A 20,817-nucleotide genomic window follows, 5' to 3' on the forward strand; every position below is an offset into this window, starting at 1 on the left:
ACTTTTAAAATTTTCAACTTCAAAAAATTGTATAATTTTTGCTTTTCAACATACGTCCATGAAACTTTGTAGTTGAAAGGCGGGATACATTCCACTTGCACAGAAAATTTGCGGACTTCGACACTCATGTACTTTTATTGGAAATTTAAAATTTCCAAACACCTAACTTTTGTTGCAACTTGCCCCGTATGCGGGGCAAGTTGCAACAGTGGATGGGACATACTGTAACACTTGGAAACATAAATGAAAGGAAGAACGAAAATCTTAATTTATTTAACAAATGATATAAAAAACGATATGAATATTATGTTAGAAACTGTTCAACATATGCTGATATTGTAACAATATTTTAAACTTCAAGTACGCCTAGACCTAAAAGCATATTTGTGGTTTATAAATGTACGCTAGATAAAGGAATATACAAACAAAAGAAACACTTTCTTTAATCTAAAAAACAATGATGACAGACATAAAACGCATCTTCTTTTGCTCATTTCTTGAAATGTGCCCACCTGTCACACACTATACACTGTACCCACTCCCTTCCACCTGTTGCAACTTACCCCTCACCCACTTTACTTAACAAAAGTACAAAAATGTATTCAACATGAATCTCATTGTAAACATGGCTGTTATTCTTTTACAGGTGAAAGTACATGTGTATCATTAATAGCAACATAGTCAACGACAGTTACTTGTCCTAGTCGCCAGTCACTCCAAAATAAATTATTCAAATTTTACTCACCTAGTCTGAAAACAACAATTCTTATTTCCTGTAAATGTTAACAGCTCGTGTGCACCAACAATCTAGAACGTTTCTTCCTTCACAAAATGCACATGCGCGAAGGGCAAGTTCGTTCTCGTAACTCTTCACGTTGAGGAGATATTAACAGTGTTGCAACCTACCCCTGTTGCAACTAACCCCAGCTTCCCCTACTAACAAATGAAAATTATGTTAAGAGGAAATAAAAAGCAGACTTAATTCAGGAAATGATTGTGTTTCATAAACCTTCGGATTTAAGAAGGCTAGAGAGCGAGTGAGTTAGTAAAATTTTTGATTAACACATATCGGCCAATTCAGAAAGTATTGATTAATCTATCCTATTCTATAATAATTATACACTTTCAATCTGTGGTCACAAAAAATGTATTCACACATGGTCAATTTTTTTTCTAGCACCTAATCAAATCACAAGAAACAAAATCCTAGTTTATGACTTACTTGGCGAATCTTCAGCATTTGAGTCAATAACTTTGTTGGGCAGTTTAGAGAGGACCTCCAAGGCCAACGCAGGGCATCCAGCCTTGAAGTGAGCATGGGCAGTGGTGAAGTACAGCTGTCGCTCCAAGGGAGTAATGGAATCCTCCAACCACACCTGGCAAATAATTTTAAAAAAAATGTTAACCCATATACATATATTTGAAACATGTATTGTAAATATTAGCTTATGCCGTAACACTTGTGTAGATATTCATGTGACCCTAGTATCTACAGGGTGGCCACAAAGTGGTGTACCCCTGGTTTTTCGTCGGAAAGTATGTTTAATTGTTGTTGATTTGCAATCGTTCGACCATAATGATACACATGAAACTTGATTTAAAGTGCAAGCCGTACCGTCATTGTCACGTTCATGAACTCTCTGATGATGATAGAACGTGACGCCGGAATATGTCCGCAAAACATCTGCCAGGACCGATCATGATGGTCTCCATACCGATGACCTGGACAAGTGAACTATCAGGTACGTGATCACATCGCTATAACATCAGCAACCACTGTAGTATCGGGAAAAAAAGGGGGATATGCCCACTTCGTGACCACTTGTATACCGGAATTAGGGAAACTAGTAAATCACAGATACCAGCCACAGGACGTCCCTGTACTGAAGTGTCTTACACTTACGTCTTACAATAAAGGAATTTTGAATTTGATACTAGGGCTGAGTCGATGCCAATGTATTGATATTGTTATATACCAGCAGTATCTGTATCGGAAACACTTGTAGTTGAAATTTATTTACCGATACCGGCCAATACTTTCTCATATTTAGGTCTTTCATAGGGTATGCAAAAATCCTGCACAACACTTTTGAATTGTCTAATTATCCTAGAAATTATGCAAAATTTCAAGACAATTTGAATTATGTGCCAGTTTTGGTTGAAAACTGGATTTTGTGATTAAATTTAATATTCTTAAGTAATTCTTGAATGTTTTAAAGCAAAACTTTTGGTAAATTGATGCATATAATTCGAGTGGATTATTTACAAAGTAATATTACTAAAATAAATATTACAAAATTATTATGAATAATTTTTAATTATTACAATTGTCAAGCATCAATGTCAGTGGGAATTGGTACAAGTATCGCTATCGGTTCAAAATGGTAACAGCTCAGCTCTATTTGATACCCAGTGGAGGAATATTGCAGTTGATTGTGTGGGGGAGGGGCTCCAAACATTCTCAATCTTGGCCATACTGGAAGTTAGAGTGCTGCAGGGAGAGGATTTTGCTCAAGCACCAATTAGTTGGCAAGAGAATCACACTCAAACAGGCAAAACAAGTGGTAAATGTTCGAAGCCTACTTGTACATGTATAACCGTAATTTGCCTGTGGTCGTGGGCCTCAAATATGAAGTGATAGGTGCAGTAAAATTGAAACTTAAGTAAACAGTCATTATCTCCATGTTAAAATGTAGTTTAGTCCATCTTACCAATAAAGTGATATATGAAAATGAAAGATGATTATGGGCTGAAACTGCCAGAATGGATATTTTACATTATACGTTGTCTACAATTATTGCCATATTAAAATGATATTCCATAGAATATGCTCGAGCGAAGCGTGGGAGACTCAAAAGAGTACGAGCAAGCGAAAGTGGTTCATGCAGTACTCTACTGGAGGTGATGGGATCCACTCCTCACTCCAGCCACTACAATCCACTCTGTAATACCTTACTACTAGAGGCATGCATATTTCGTTTTTGACGAAAACATGAAATGTGGAATAACACATTGTAATGTTAATTTGTCATGTTTCTGAAAGGTGTAAGGTGCATTTTCCTACCCTGTTTTGTCACGAAATGATGCCACATGAACTGTAAAATGTGAAATAGGCTGTTAAACACGAAATTTACTGTTTATACATAGATGCGACACTTTCTGAAGTCTGAATTATCCTGCAAGTTATGCAATTCATGGAAAATTGATTAATTTTGCTACAAACATTTGAGAAGCAAAAATGGACTCCTTTATATAGGAATTATAACACCATTAAGCCTTGTTTCCATGATTATGAAAAAAAAAAAAAAATGCTGACCAAGGCAGTAATTTATTTTATTAAAAACAAACTAAACGTTTAGTTTATGTTTTTAATAAAATAAATTACTGCCTTAGTCAGCATATTTATTTTCTTATACAGGAATAAACTTAATATTCTGGGATTGATTTAATGTGCTATTACAAGGGATATGTTTATTTTGTTTAATAGTGCAGTTTTTAAATCAAATTTAGGATTATATTCACATTTTTAAAACCAAAATGTCATTTTATATACCGCTTCTTCAAAGCTATAACAGTGAAATTTCATTTTATTTACAGCTTTTGAACTTGAAATTGACTCTCTTTTTGTACCAAAATTTTGCTTTTTTATTTACCAAAAATATGTGACTACTTACTACATATAAATTGGAATTGCAATTCACTATCATAGCATTTATTAATTTATTAATTTCAAAATAAAGTGACTAACAATGCCTACCTGTTTGTCTTGATTAGCAGATTTAGCTTCTCCTCCATAACTAAAGCCAGAGAGAACGACAGCATGACCTTTTTTCTTATCTTGAGCAGTAGATGCAATGTATTGCCTTATGAGAAGTGGGTGAGTTCTCAAGTACACATAGAAATTAAACACATTTGGATTTGCTGCAAAGAAATTTGAAATAGTAAAAAGTATTATTCCAAGGTAACAATAGTTTTATCTACAGAAGAAATTAATTAATTTAAATTATTAAACTGTCAAGCTCAGTACTTAATAATGCTCTTTCTGTTCTAATGCATTAAACTCGATATGATTTTTTTTTATGGTGTGCATTGTTTGATAACATCACCAGCAAATAAGATAGAAGATATTCTTTAGTGTTGCCACAGATTGTGATCAATTGGGAATTTGAAGTGTCTTGAACCTATCCTGCTACTGAGTAATGAATGACTTGGCTTAGATTATTATCAACCATGTTACTTCTGGAAAAGACTGCAAACTTCCAAGAGAGAGCATCATCTATCTTCAGCAACTGAAGTGACTTCATAAGACGAGGAGTGTGACGTTAGTTCTTGAAAGCCCTGCATCTTCATCACTCATCTGTTACATAATTGGTAGATAGAGACAGCTACTACATTTGTTAAATCTCTGTCTTAAGATATAAAAAAATTGTGCTAACGAAAGAAGAGGTTCTATCAAAATTGTTTGACAACAAAAGAGCAATGTGGAAATACGGACAGGGTGGCCACTCTAGAACCATGATAAAATTCAAGTATAGTCAAACAACGATTTTAAGTTTTCCTGCTTAATATGTTCAGCCATCCAGGTCCAGGCAAAAGGCTATGTTAAATATTAGGTCGTTCACCTCGATCTTATGTTCGCTCTAACTTCCGTTTCCCGCTTTATACATTTTACAAGGAGTGCTGATGTAAAATTTGCAAGAAGGCTGGTTTGTTGGCCACGCAACTTTTCCTTGCTTTCACAGCTGTTTCATTCAGTTGCATTTGTGGTTCCCTTGAGGGACAGGAAGGGAAAATGGCACTTCTTGCATTCCCCGTGAAGATAAAATGGGCCAATCTTTCTGCCTCAGGATCATACAACAAGCACACTGTTGCTAAACCAATTCTCGCTAAATACTGCTTTCACTAGATTTGGGACTGAGGTATCTATGTTAGCCCTTCCCCTCCACAAAAACACGAGTGCAAAATTGACAACAGGACTCGATCACCATTCACTTCTTTGCCCACTCATTTTACGAAATCCTTCCTAGTTGAAGGGAACAAAAATACACACACAAATATATTAACAATATGAATAGTCTGTGTGTTTAAAATGTGTCCAAAAATTCTAATTAAACTGTATATATTAAAATATTTAATTTAAGGTACAGAGTTTACATTTGCTATTTCACATTCTCAAACTCGAAATACCTTCAAACAAAAGTCTCAAGTGTTATGCGATATACTAAAGTACAAAAAATTGCTAATTGTGTAAGAATTTCAAACTCAAATATACCTAATCAACTTCAACATATCTTGCAATAATTGTCCACCTGCCTAATTGATTGTTCTACAAAGGACACTAACGTAGTAAACGGATTAAGAAAATCCTATTCTATTTCCACACACCTTTCTTTTCCTTCGTTCCATAAAAAATAACTTGCCTCAGGGAGTTTATAAATATTTATAAATTATATGGGATTGGGATTAATAAAAGTTGCAAATTTTCATGTCTGTGGAGAAAAATTCACACAGAATTCCGGGAGCCAATAATTCATGCACAAATCCCAGTATTCAAGGAATTCCCGGTGAGTAGCCAACCTAATGGAACCCAACCATGTGTTTCACTGTGTTTACTCTACCATACCATGTATTACATTTATGCTAATTTTAATAACCAGCATAAAAGCCAGAGAACAGGAGGAAAAGGACTCGATTCACTGATCACACATCAAAGTATTGGTCCTCAAAGGGCTGTTGCATCAGATTGTTTAATTCTTTTATATGCTTGTAAGATATTATAGATGAACGGATACTGATGTACTGGTACTGAAAATACACCAGCATTTGATCATAGCTACCTGCCAATGCTCTTCAGAAGTCCAGTCCATTTTTATGGAGTTTGAATATCTTGGGAATTATGAAATGTGTGTAATTTCCATTAATTTTGTATTAACATTGTGCATCAAAAGTGGATTTCATGATTAAATTATACATATTTTATCTTTATCTGAATGTATGTAGAAAATACACTAAAACTGGGACAGTTGCAACTGAATAGTTATATTCACATTAGCACTTATCAATATTGTAATCAAATTAAATAATATACAATATTGAAGTACACCATTACTGGTATCAGTGGGAATCAGAAAAAGTATTGACACTGTTATGAGTTCACAAGGGTAATGGTTGAGCATTATTTATTAAGGTATTCCAAAAACAAAAGAGAAGAACCAATTAATGCCCTCCTACGCCTACAAGAATAAAATAATCAACACTACATCAAAATCAGAAAATGATCACAAATAATAAATACAAATGCAGCTACAATAATTTAATATTCACGCAATAGATAAGAAAATGCTGCTAACATTCCTGCTACATACGAACACACATTTTGATAATAAATTACTATGATCACCTAGAACAACTATCATCATCTTCCAGATTCACATAAAAGGTAACATTATTTACAACAGCACTTACCACAATTGCTTTCTGGCTTGTCTTCATCTATGTACTGTGGGTGAAAGCTTCCAACATCAGTTTGCAACAGTGTGTTTAGACTTCCTGTTGTGTCTTTTAAGATCCAGAGTGCCATCGATCGCAAGAAGGGATCAGGATGTGCTCTTGCTAAGTTCTGGTTCTGTCCATCCTGATCACAGCCTAGAATTTCCTGGAGGAGAAAGAAAACACCCAAATTGTGATAAAAATTCTTTCTGCAATTACAGTAGAACCTCGAGTTTACATTTTCAGGGGACCAAGGTGTAAAAAATTAACCCTTAAGTAGGCACGCAGGGGTAAATCTGACTCCCAGGTAGGAATTTTTTAATAGCCACACACTTGTTGGTTGACCACACTGCTAGTTTTTCTAGTACTTTCTAAAACAGTCTGATTCAAACATCGCCGCCATTTCCTTCAGTGTGTGAATAACTACAGCAACGTGAAGCTATTCCGAAGTTGATGGGGGTCAAATATACCCCCATGCACGTGGTAACGAATGATTTTTTATTGCTCATTTTTTTAAAAAAACTTTGGCTTACTGTGAGTGAAATATTTCAGCACATTTTACTTGCTCAGGGGGGAGGGGGGGGGGTGATGAGATTTTAAAGTGGACGTTTCTACTTTTTAAGAAATCGTTCAAAAACATGTAATATAAAGACAGCATGAGCGTGTACGGGGTGGATGTTGGAGGAAGTTTCATTCGAGAGCAACACTAGATCATCTGAAATGTTTCGAGACGAAGAATTTACTCAAGAAGCAGATCATGATGATCATGTGTGTCATAACATGAACTAATTCTGAAACAAGTGAAGATGAAGGGAATAATATCAGAAGATGATGGAAGTTATTTTCTGAGAAAAGATGAGATAATTTGATAGAAAAAAGTTGCCATTGCCCTCTCATGTCCAAATGTTCGTACAAGTATGAATATTTTTATGCCTTCCTGGACAACGTGCAATTCCAAACAAATGCTAAATTTGCTATTGAGTTGTTTATAGATGACACTAATGTGAGGACAATTGTGAAAATTGTAAATAGTTATATAGAAATAATACTAAGAAAGTTTGTAAGGGAAAGATATGACAAATTGGGCATTGAAGCAGAAAAAAAATTATGTGACATCATCTATGAAGTAGGAAAATAATACAATGGTGATATTTAGCTAAATCAAACAAAAGAAATTGTAAAAATTTATATGTATTCGAACTGCAATTTTTTCAATGGAAAAGGTTCTCAAAAAAAGATGTATATTTTTTCAAAAATTGGACATTGCTAGATTTACACAATTATGTGAAGTGCATACTCAACAAAAATAATTGTGGTTGTATTTTTTATTCCATACTTTCCTTATAATTATCATTTTATTTCACTACTGCGAGGAAAAACTACATAATGGTCAAAATAGTGTCTCTCTATATCATTTTTTTATAATTAATTGTTAGACTTTTTATATTTAAAAACTAAACATTAAATTTAATCACATAAAAATTATATTTGGTACATATGAATCTTACTTAATTATAAATAATATTTTATATTTGGTGGTCAAATTTACCTCCACGTGCCTACTTAAGGTGGTGAAAGAGGCATGCCTGGTCAAGGGTTAAAATGCAGGAAAATGTAAAATTGAATGTATAATGCAGGAAAATATAACGACAGGGAATGTAAAATCAAGTTTCCACTGTATATACTAGCCTCGTCAACTCACCATGCAACAAGACCCTTGTTTTACAGTTAAACCCCAATTAATTGATAATGCATGGCTGTAAGTTATTATTTTTAATATCAGAAGTTCCAATATGAAATCTCACCTAACAAGTTTTAGGGAAACACAGATATTAATTGTTTTGCCCAACACTGATAAAATACTGTTATAAAATATACCGCTACTGACAAATAATATGAAATTTACAGATGCCAATAGCAAATATTCTACTGACCCAATACAAATTTGCAAATATATTGCATTATCAGTAAATTTTCTGATATTTTTACTGATCTGATATAACCAATATAAATAGCCTGTCATTTTGGTAAAAACCCACTGCAGTCACCTGGTTAAATATTAACAAAGGAGGTTAATGAAGCATTCATGTTCTTGAAGGAACATTTACAACTGTATATTGGATCAGTACATTACATATTGATACTTTATCAGTATTGGCAAAAAAATCACATGGATACACTCCTAACCAAAATACAACACTGTACTGTAACAAATGTGAATGATATGTCTTCTTTTATTATGCTTTCAAATATAGGAAAATGAATATAGGAATCAGTTTAAATACTGGATCTCATGTACCAATTTCAGATGATACTTAAATTGTAATCAGTTTAACACTTCCCTGTATTAATTAATATCTGTATTAATAATAGAAAAAAATGCATATCTTATGTCTTTCATTCTGGACTACATACAAGGAGACAATAATATAATGCTTCATCAAAACTGTATTAGCAACAAACATTTAGGAAAATGTTAGGAAAATATATAAAATTACCTCATACAAAAGTCTTCGTAAACTTGGAGGAGTTGGATCAAGATCTCCCTCATAGAGCCGAGCAATGACCATAGCCAACTGGAAGTCATCTAATTTATTTAAACACACCTGCAATTAGAAGGAAAACAATTGTACAACAGAGAAGTATAACATGAACAAGGCAAAATAGAACAGGACTTACCATCATGCACAAATACCAGGTGTGCTGGTTAATAATTCTTAATTGATCTGAAAGAAAACAAGTGTATCTGGGGAGGAAGGTAACAAATGCTTTATTCAAAGTATGCGCCATTGCTAGCTATACATTTTGCCCATCTGTCCGTCAAATTGTGGATGCCCTACCAGAAAAATTGTTCACATTTTGAGGTGATCCAGTCAGCAAGCCATTGTTCGACATCTTCGTAATTGTTGAAGTGTTGCTGGGAAAGTGAGTGAGACATCGATGAAAACAAGTGGTAGTCCGAAGGGGCTAAGTCTGGTGAGTATGGAGGGCACGGCAAGAATTCCCAGCCAAGAGCAGAAATGGTGTCTCTGATGCGTTTCGCTGTGTGTGATGAGGCGTTGTCGTGCTGCAAAATCACTTTTCCGTGTCTTGTTGCCAATCTGGATCTTTCCGATGGCATGAAGACAATCAGATATGGTTTGGCGACCAACATTTAACTTCTCTGCCAGTTGTTGTTGTGTTTGCGTATCGTTTTCGTCCAACAGTGCTTGCAATTTGGAGTCTTGGAATTTTTTCGGCTGGCCCGGGCGATCTGTCTTTCAAGTCGAAATCACCACTTTTGAATCGTAGAAACCAACGCAAACATGCATCTTGCGTTAGGACATTGTCACCGTACATTTCCACAAGGATACAATGGCTTTCACTCACGTTTTTCTTTTGATTGAACAAGAAAAGCAGGACGTGCCACACATGCTCCTTATTTGGTTTGAAGGTCAACATGTTACCACACAAACCCAATATCACAATCACTCGCTCTCAGTTGCACATCCATGGTGTTTTGACAGGTACTGTCCTGGCAACACACTGACGTAACAGTTGAGACTGTGCACCAACCCTTGCTTCCAGCGCCATCCAGCGACGAAATTAAGAATTATTAACCGGCACACCTGGTAGATAAAACATTACTTATTAGTAGAGGCACATATTTTTGGTAAATAAAAAAGCAAAATTTCGGTATAAAAACTGAGTCAATTTCGGGTTCAAAAGCGGTAAATAAAATAAAATATCGGTGTTATAGCGGTGAAAAATTGGATCAAAAGTGGTATATAAAAAGACATTTTGGTTTTAAAATTGTGAATATAATCCTAAATTTGATTTAAAAACTACACTTATTCCACAGAATTAACATTTCACTTCTAATAGCCAATTTATGTAGTTATCCGAGTATTAAGTTTATTTCTGTGCAAAGGAGTCAATTTTTGTTTCTCCAATATTAACAGCAGAATTAATCAATTTTCCGGGAATTGCATAACTCTCAGGATAATTCAGACCTCAGAAGGTGCTGCGTCGGTGAATAAACCCTAAATTTCGTGTTTAAGAGTTAATTTCGCTTTTTGCAGTTCATTTCGCATTATTTCGTGACAAAACATGGTCACAAAATGCATCTCACACCTTTCAAAAACATGAAAAATTAACACTACAATGTGTTTTTTCAAATTTAGTTTTTTCGTCAAAAACGAAATATGCATGCCCCTACTTATTAGCCCTGGTGAGAAGTATGAATTTTGTATTCTAACCACTTCATTACTAACAAGTACCATAAGTCATATGTTAACCTTGTCACTGTCAATGGAAGTGTCACACTGGTTGAGACAACCATTCATAATATTCAACTCTTCTGGGATGTAGCTGATTAAAATCATGTGCAATGGCTCGTGAACTTCTCGCCCTAGATCTCAGCATGATATCGATGCGTTACTGAAGCATTTTAATACTTTTTTCCGACACCTCACAGAGGAGGAAATGGGTAAAAGCATTCATTCATACCTTTTTACTGGTTAAAGATATTGAAGAAACCTTCACCACTGCATTTCTTGTGAAATTTTAGCCTGATTTGCTATATAATAAAAGCTACTTTGCAGACCTTGGTCCTTAAAAGGGTGTTGCGCTAAGCAGTTTAGTTCTGATTAATTTTAGTTGGAACTAGGACTTTATTTCCTCACTCTCTCCAGGTGAGTGTTTGGATAGTACATTTAACAAAGATTATGAAAGTTTTTTTTTCCTGTTTATACATAGGTCTCTCTAGTTAAGTCACTTAACTTAATTGTATACATACAGCACGTTAATAAAATCAACTAAGAAATTAGGTTTTAGATGATACGCCAGTTGCTGGGAATTTTTGATGCACAAACTGGATTCTAAAATTAACAACACAGACATGGTCATCATATCCGTGTTACATTATCTTAAATGGTTAAGTAACTCTTTGTTGCCATATGCCACCCACTGTTGTTGTTGTTGTTGAAAAAAACAAAAAAACGAAAATTCTTCAAATTTCCCAAAATTTTCCAATTGGCTCATGAACTATGCAAATAGCCAATGAATAGTTTGTTTAGATGGCAACATGAAAAGTGAAATAACACATTCTAATGTTTACTTTTTCATGTTGTTGAAACGTGTGAGGTGCATTTAAGTACCATGATTTGTCACAAAATGATGCGAAATGAACTGAAAAATGTGAAATAAACTCTTAACCCCTTGAATCCCCGCCTGTAGATAGAGAAAAGGATTCCACGACCATGATACTTCAATAATAGTCTCATAAATGTTTCTCACATTAAAGAAATGGATAACATACTCGTCACTTACTATTTATTTTTTTTAATGCTGACCTACGCTGCGGATTGGGTATAACAGCATGCTACGATGACAAGGGCCCCAGGTTCGAATCCCTGCCAGGGCATTGTTGGCGATTAAGGGGGTGAGCAGTTGCCCCCCCCAAATCTCGCCACTTTTTTTCCGCCACTCTATGCTAAATCTTGTATACAAAGGGAAATGTAGTCATTGTCTCTCCCCCCCCCCCCCCCCCCCAGTTTTGCCACCTTGCCCCTGTTTGGGAACCCACTCGCGCCACTGCGCCTGGGCATAGGTGTTCTTTGTTAGCATCCCTCCATCAATATCATCATATCATTGCTCCTCCCGATCTTCGCAATTGGCCAAAAATGGCAGAAAAGCCAAGTAAAATAAACAAAATCTATCAATCAATTATTTCTTTTTAACTCTATTATTCATATAATTATTCTTTTTTTTTTTAAAAAAAAAAAAACGTGATGAATTCTCACGTGGATAGGATCGTTCACATATGTCCAAACTCCGACAGACAAGACATTGCCTCATATTCCACATCGGATATATCTGAATCCTCTTCTTCCGGAACATAATCCAACGTACTACTATCCTCTTCCTCCATATTTTTCTGCTTTTGTTTTACAAAATATGCAACAAAACGAAAACATACAGGTCACCTCAATAGCACGGTTACATACTTTGAGCATCAGATGGCGTAATGAGCATGCTTTCCTCATTGCTTGCGATAGTCACGTGCTCAAATGACGTCACAGCAACACGTAGACTTCGGTTCTTCCCGACCAAAGGCATTTGTACGTTTTCTTGGCCATTACCATGCAAGAATATTTCCCTTTCGGCCAATAGTACCAGCTACGTACGGGTCGTACGTAGTGGTAGGAGAGCATGGAGGCTCGACTACGTATGGGACGTACGTACGTAGTGGTAGTCAAGTGGTTAAACACCAAATTTGGAGTTTATTTACCAAAATGCCAATTTATAATTATCTGAATTATCCTGAGAGTTATGCAAATCATGGAAAATTGATTATTTCTGATGTAAATATTTGAGAAGTAAAAGTTGACTCATTTATGCATGAATAAATTTAATGCTCTATTGACTACATAAATGTGCTATTAGAAGGGAAAAGTTTATTTTGTGTAATAAGTGCAGTTTTTAAATCAAATGTAGGATATTGTTTACCATTTTAACACCAAAATGCTATTTTAATACCACTTTTGATCCTGAAATGTGTTCAGTTTTTGTATCAAAATCTTGCTCTTTTATTCACCACAAATATATAGGCTTCTAAACTTTATTCTAGAGAAAAAAAAAATAAACTGATCAGAAACTCACCTCTATGGCATCTCTCACAGCACCAGCCAATAAGAAGAAAGCAGCGGCGTGATCGAATCGCTGCTTACCCAAAAGGGCAAATGCATTTTTCAATGCAGCTTTCCTCCACCTGTCCTCAGCAAAATTGTTTGAAAAGAATTTGGTCATTCTTTCGTCTCTTTTGGATCGAAACAAACCCCAGACAAGGTTCTTCTTCTTCATGGCTAGATAGAAAATGGCTGCATCTAATGGATCCTGCTTTGCCTGGTAAGCTGCTTTAGCTACCTGTGCAAGGAAATAAAAACATATGGAAGTTATCTATGGTCCTATTACTGTTGCAATCAGAAAATATAATGTTTCTATTCTAAGCTATTATATTTCACGGATGGGCCGATATGAAATTTTGGCCGATGCCGATATAAAATTCCAAATGATTTATTGACCTTCTTAATAAATGTATGTTACCAGATGAATCAAACTTTTGCAATAGAAAAGAAGCTGCATATTTACAGGGTGTCTACCAAAATTACAAATCCAAAATTCTTGACTTCTTCTTGACCCTTTTTCAGTTTTCTTAACATTTGTATAATCACCTCCAACTTAGGTGTACTTGGAAAATGCATGCAATAATGTAATTCTTAAGAAACGAAGTGAGCAAATCCTACCACAACTCAATTCAATTTTAGATTTCCAAATATTCAATTTTATCAAATCCAAATACAGGTAAAAACAATGTAAATTCACTCTACTGTAAAAAAAAAAATAGCAAAAATTCTTGACCACATGTTAAACGTAGCAACACAGGTTCACTGTCATAAAGACAGTCTCTGTAAAATGGGGGCAACCAGTTCTGGATACATTCTTGGGAAAAAAAACAAAAAAAAACAGGACATGTTAAAAAAAAAGTGACCCCCCCTTCCCAGCTCATTCTCCACCACTGGTGTATTTTTTTTTTTTAATACTGTTGTCTGCATAGAAAATATTGCCCGTATCATTGTCTGTTGCATGGTAAATGTAAAGCAAGGGTCATTTCTCTCTTCTTCACACTGCTGATAAATGTTACATCTTCAAAAGTTGCTGTTTTATCATTAACTTCTAAGTTGTTCTCCTTATTTTTACGCTGCAGCTGGCGCCAGTGTTTCGTTTAGCGTTTGCAAAGCTGTCACTTGCCGATAACAGCAACGACTCATACAGCACGAAGGAAAAAGATCTTGGTTTTGAATCTTGCAAAGCTGTTTTGATCGGAAGATAACGAATTACGATCTCTGGCTAAAACAACTTCATGTTCTGCACCTCCTGATAACAAAAACTGTAAATTTCATTTTGCATCTGACACAAGAATAAACTTCCTGAACAGTCACAGCAGTGTTGGAAGGAAATGCATACAATATAATTGCTGCTTTTCTTCAGAACCATTCATGTGGAAAAAAAATGCTCAATGTAGGAACGGACGCTGAGATTGATTAAAAAAGAAACGGTATTCAAGGGGAAAACTTTTGGAGGAGCAGGTGTTTGACATCGAGAATACTCCTAAATCCAACATTAAATCGTTGATTAACGTGAGAGTAAATAACGATCTCCCATTTTGATATCTGAAAATGCAGGTTTCATAGACCTTTATTTTTAGTTCATTTTATGCTGATGGGCTAATTGGGAGTAAATATACAGTTTAAAGTGAAATCCAATTCTAAACCTGAATGATTATCGAGTGCGACACTATTTAATGTATTCTAGGAAACAGATCGCAAGTTGCGTGTTTCCTTTTTCAGGCTGGATTACAATGCCAAGGAAGAGTTTGGACTGCTGCTTGGAATGGGGGAGAGGAATGAATACGAAGTTGGTTGAAGCAAAGAAAACGTGACTCATTTTACAATGTATTTTACACAGCCAAAGCAGAACGAAATTTACAGCTGTGCTTTTTTTTTTGTCTGGTGCCTAGAAAGGTTGTGTTGTGTCTCCTGAGAGATCTTATCTTACCAGTTAATCTTGTAACAGACAATGCAGACTTATATAAAATCCAACATTCATTCTCCAGACTTTTGCTGTGCCAGTGTGACTAGTGTCAAGTTTCTTCGAGTTTCACTTGCAATAAACGAGAGATTGTTTTTCTTTCCGTAGGTCTCAGTGCAAACGGGAATTAGAATTTCATGGAAGAGCAACAACTGTGCACAATTAAAAGAAAATACCATTATTTTAAATCCTTTTTTTGTGAAAATGTTTTCATGTTCAATTTTCCTTCTCACAGCATGCATCCTGTGCATAACAGGTTGTATAACTACCAGGAAAAATGGTGTTACAGTCTCCTAGGAATCTTTGTGTACGTTTGAGCTCAGTTTAAGCTGAAAATTGGTGCAAATTCCTATAACGACCCCTTCGAAATAACAACGCTTTTCCCAGGAACTGAGAAAGATCATTGTATCGAGATTTGACTACACTTACCTTTTCTATACATGTCCGAAGAACAGTGTTGTTACGAATCCACCAACCAACTCCAATTTCTTTCAGTGTGTTCCATTTGATGTTTCCCTTCGTATACGTCGGCGTGAGATTTAACAGCTCCTCTTCACTCTCAGAATGGAATGCCCAAACTATATTTTCTGTACCTACACCCTGTTTCTGAAGTTGGGCTCTCTGAACAAAAGGCAAGCATCTCAAAAGGTAACTAAAGTGTCTCATGGCAAGGAGAAAACGTAGACCACAGTCATCCAGAGAATCTATTAAAAAAATAGAATTTTTATTTTACATATTAGTGATGGACCAATATGTTTTTTTTGCAGAGCAATATAACATTTACTGATACTGATTGAATTGAATTTTCTTCCATAGACCCTTGATTAAAAGGGCATGGAAAATGTCAAGATACAAAATAGTATTTAGTTATTACATCAATATAACAACAACAAAAAAGAAGAAACATAGTGTAGTACATTTATAAATATTGCACGTGATCTTTGAAGAACATGATTGGTACATTCACTTCCTTACTTAATGTCTGTAAACAAGGTATAGCAAAGAGTTTTGCTTTGAAATGGGAACGTACTTGCATATTTAGGCATATACTTTATAAGACTACGGCAAATGAATTACATGTATATATCCATAAATACAGGGTGTTTCACTCTCTCTCAGCCTGTGATTTTAGCTTGTAAAAATTAAACTATTGGTCATAATGTCATGAAATTTGCTACGGACATACCTTGTGTATGAGAAACATGGTAACGTCACAGCGAGTTTCGGAAGTGGTCTCTTAAGAGGGTGAGGGACAATTTACTCTAGGTCCTACTCTCTCAGGCAGCTGGGAGCACTGTTGCCAACTTAGTTCCTTTGGGGCCAGATATGGCTCTTTCGTGCACTGGTTTGGCTGTGAGCTGTGGCACCCCCTGTCCCACTATGATGTCATCACTAGCCTTGGTTCACATAAACCAACTTTTGTTTGCCATGCGTATACATTTTGCAACTGACGTGATATATTATATTGGCTGCGTCGCTCCACCCACTCTTACCTCCCCAGCTACTTTTATATAGCACCTTGACTGAGGTAAAGATGACAATATTGTTATCCGGTAATCCCTTATTTTCGATTCATACAACCATCGGTGGATTATTGAGATGGGTGATGCAATCACATCTAGGCAGTGAAAACTAAGAATAGATTGCCATCAGTTTAAAGTTACCAGTAATAGCAGCCTTATCCACCCCCTTGACAACTAAAATTACCATGGGAGGCACTTTGTCCAGCCTTCGTAAATCTAGCTCCTTGAAAGTCAACTTTCGCTCAATTTAAGGTAAGATTGAGCTCTTTTATGTGCATCAGGTTTGGAAACATTGCCAGGATGGATGTAGGAGGCAAGGAGAAATGAATTACACTTATGGGGATATCAAACTTCCAATGGCAGAAAAAAAAACATATGATTGGGTAGAGGATCCAGATGAACTCTAGAAAGAGTTGAAACTCCCATTTGTTTAGCCGTAACTTGAATTTGAAGTTGTCTCTCCATAAGGAATACATGGGATTCTGTAAATACTTATTCATCATATTTTTCAAACATGGTATCTAGCTTAATAATCAACTTTAAAAAACTGCTTCCACTTGCAACATGGGGAGAATTTCATGCTCTCAAATTATGCGTGGATTTTCTTTAGTAGCAGTGTCCATTCTGACGATATTTAAATAAATGCATGCCTGGTGCGAAATTGTCACACCTCACCTTAATTGACTCTTTTTGCAATTGTTGCACAGTAGTAACATGATATGCATACAGCTTTGCTTTTTTGGCACCCTGTTGACATGTGCTTGTGGAAACTCCCACTTCCTGTGAGAGTCTAAGCAACAACTTCTTTGGTGAGGCCAGCAATCTGGTTTTAACTTCCTGCGCTGTTGCTTCTGGCAGTTTTGGATGTCGTCCTTCATGTGCATCCAACAATTGTTTCCCGCTTCTTCACCTAATATTGAATGGAAGACTTTGCAGGCAGTTTCCTGACCCCAAACTGTGCAATAAATTGTCACTGGCACACCTTTATGGACTCCATTTTGGCATTTCACGGCAGAATCGCCCAGACACACATGTATGTCCATGCAAGGACTAGAGATAATGGCGCCATCTCCAATGCAAATTTCATTACATTATGACCAATAGTTTGATTTTTGTAAGCGAAAATTAGGGACAGAGTGAAACACCCTGTATAACAACAAAATGGCAATAAATTACAGGCTATTTATGGACATATTGCATTGGTAAAATTATCATTAGTTTTACTAGTAAACTGACAACCGTATCAGTACTGATAGCATATGAATGAACCTGTCTATCACTAATATAATTATACAATGGAACCACAATTTTATGTTCAATCTTGATGGTTCCAAAATAGCAAAATGTTATCAAATTTTCCCCAATTTTACATTTCCCCACATTTAAGGTTCCTTTCAGCTTGGTCCCCTGAACAACAAAATAGAGGTTCCAATGTATTAAGAATGGACCAATATGAATTTTTTACCAATACTGACAAAGTACAGAATTTACAGAAACCAATAACCGATACTCTACTGAGCTGGTATAAAACTGTAAATGTTCCATGAAAATTCTGAAATCTTAATTGACTAAAGAAGTAATTTAATGTAACAAATGTACAGAAAGGTTGAAACTTGCTTTACTAACCAGTAGATGGGATTTCACCATCAGGCAACCCTGACAAGTTTTCCTTTGCAATTGCAGTCTTTGCTGCATCAATGGCAAACCGCTCTGCAAAATCAGTGTTGCAAGTAGCCACTGTGTCCGCCAAGGCCAAGAGATGCATTTGATCCAAGCTCGATAATCCTGGTAGATGGGTGTGCGTGAGGAGTCTTGACAACATGCGGGCCTGGGAATTGAAAAAATTGTCTGAATCATATTTTCTACTACATCTAAACTTAACATTTGTAATGAAATGAAACACACTTGTGTTTGTGTAAAGCAGGGGAGGGGGTGTAAACAAATGGTTCCAAAGAATGATTTATTAAGAAAAATATTACTAACTCATATTATGATAACAGTTGGGCTGAAAAGTTCGTAGGCTAACATAGTAAAAAATATTTTTTTGACAAAATTCGATTTTATTATTCAATATAGTTGCCTTTGAGGGCGATACAACGATTATAGCGGTCATACAATTTTTCGATGCCATTTTTATAGTACGATTTCTCTTTAGCCTCAAAATAGGCCTCAGTTTCGGCGATTACCTCTTCATCAGTGCTAAATTTCTTTCCAGCGAGCATTCTTATAAGGTCTGCAAACAGGAAAAAGTCACTGGGGGCCAGATCTGGAGAATATGGTGGATGGGGAAGCAATTCGTAGTCTAATTCATATAATTTTGCCATCGTTTTCATTGATTTGTGACACGGTGCATTGTCTTGATGAAACCACTTTTTTCTTCTTCAAATGGGGCCGTCTTTTCGTGATTTCATCCTTTAAACGCTCCAACAACGCTATGTAATAATCGCTGTTGATGGTCTGGCCCTTTTTGAGGTAATCGATGAATATAATACCATGCGCATCCCAGAATACTGATGCCATAACCTTGCCAGCCGACTGTTGCGTCTTTCCACGCTTTGGATTTGGTTCATCACGTGCAGTCCACTCGGCTGACTGTCGATTGGACTCTGGAGTGTAGTTATGGAGCCATGTTTCATCCATTGTAATATATCGACGGAAAAATTTGTGTTTATTACGGTTGAATATCTCTAAACATTGCTCCGAATCATCAAAACGTTGTTGCTTTTGATCGATTGTGAGCACGTGCGGCACCCATTTTGCACACAACTTTCGCATGTTCAAATATTCATGCACAATATGTCCAACACGTTCCTTTGATATTTTTAAAGTCTCAGCTATCTCGGGCAACTTCACTTTACGATCATTTAAAATTATTTTGTGGACTTTTTTGATGTTTTCGTCGGTAACAGCCTCTTTGGGGCGTCCACTGCGTGCATCGTCTTCGATGCTCATTTCGCATCGTTTAGATTTAGCAAACCACTTCTCAACGGTTGATTTTCCTGGTGCAGAGTCCGAATAATGTTTATCAAGCCAAGCCTTGGCTTCAACAGTAGTTTTTTTTCGCCAAAAAGCACTGCTTTATTAACACACAAAATTCTTTTTTATCCATTTTTTCACAATAACAAAAGCTGCTTCACTCACAATGCTATATCTCACGAACTAATTATCCGGCAGCTGTGAAATTTATACACGTATCTTTTGAAGGTTAGTACTAAGTAAAAATCACATGGATTTAATTCTAGTAACGCTATCTATGAGTCAGCCTATGAACTTTTCAGCCCAACTGTTACAATACGTGCTTGTGCTGAAGAAGATATTTTGTTTAATAAGCTTAAATAGAAGACTTTTACAATAAATCAGAAATATCTCATGGAGTTACAAAAATCAGTAAATCAAACTATATCTTTCAATGAGTCATATACAAGATGATAGAATGTTGATACTAGGAAAAAGACCTGTATTACTCACATTTCTTATTTAAAGTCTGCCTTTTTAGGTGAACTGGGCCTTCCTGATTCTAATCAGGAGGTTCCAGGTTGAATTCTCAGTTGATATGCATGGTTCAGTGGTTCAGATCTCACTTTAATCTGAAGGTTCAGTACTCATTAGCCTATCTGGGCATGAAGTAAACTTAGAACAAATTTTGAAAAACAAAAGTTTTGTTTCAGTTTCCACTTTATGCACAGATCACTTAACTAGGCCTGGACCTACAGTGGGGTTAATAACTTGTGGCCTAACAGCCTACCTACTGACTCACAGGTGGGAGATCATCCAACCAGTTACGGGTTACGGGGTGACACGTGGTCAGCACAACTAACCTACAGTGGGGTTGGATCTGATGAAATAGGTAAGTATATTAGATTCTTATGGAAAGTTAATTCTATTCAAAACAAAAAAAGGAATGTTCACAATGAAAAGGAACTGATTCAATTCTTGTTTGTGTACAAGTTTCTTACCTGCCGAGGACCAAAGTGTGATAGACACTGTCTTTCCATAATAGCTGAGGGACGACGGTCCTGCCGCCTTGGTGAATCTGGTTCATCCTCTAACAAGTCATCCAGCGATTCCTCAGCTATACTCAGATTGGGATCAAACAACTCATTGTAATCCTGTAAAAACAGTTAAGAAATAACTTGTAAATAACTAGTGCACATAAAAGAATATTAAATGAAGA

At 36.0% G+C, this 20,817-nt stretch overlaps 1 protein-coding gene across 2 annotated transcripts in view; it reads right to left on the bottom strand.

Annotated features, from left to right (window-relative positions):
- Positions 1 to 20,817, bottom strand: part of Rbcn-3A (rabconnectin-3 alpha) — a 164,161-nt gene that overhangs the window by 63,351 nt on the left and 79,993 nt on the right. For both annotated transcript variants that reach the window (XM_083140900.1, XM_083140899.1), the window contains exons 30-37: positions 20,600 to 20,752; positions 18,270 to 18,471; positions 15,550 to 15,824; positions 13,132 to 13,395; positions 8,988 to 9,095; positions 6,466 to 6,655; positions 3,758 to 3,921; positions 1,223 to 1,376 (exon numbers count right to left, since the gene is read on the bottom strand). In XM_083140900.1, coding sequence (XP_082997026.1) covers positions 1,223 to 1,376; positions 3,758 to 3,921; positions 6,466 to 6,655; positions 8,988 to 9,095; positions 13,132 to 13,395; positions 15,550 to 15,824; positions 18,270 to 18,471; positions 20,600 to 20,752 — 1,510 coding nt within the window. The remainder of the gene's footprint in view (positions 1 to 1,222; positions 1,377 to 3,757; positions 3,922 to 6,465; positions 6,656 to 8,987; positions 9,096 to 13,131; positions 13,396 to 15,549; positions 15,825 to 18,269; positions 18,472 to 20,599; positions 20,753 to 20,817) is intronic.

The sequence above is a fragment of the Lepisma saccharinum genome, chromosome 19 (genome assembly GCF_977018435.1).
Source record: "Lepisma saccharinum chromosome 19, izLepSacc3.1, whole genome shotgun sequence".
NCBI lineage: Eukaryota > Metazoa > Arthropoda > Insecta > Zygentoma > Lepismatidae > Lepisma > Lepisma saccharinum.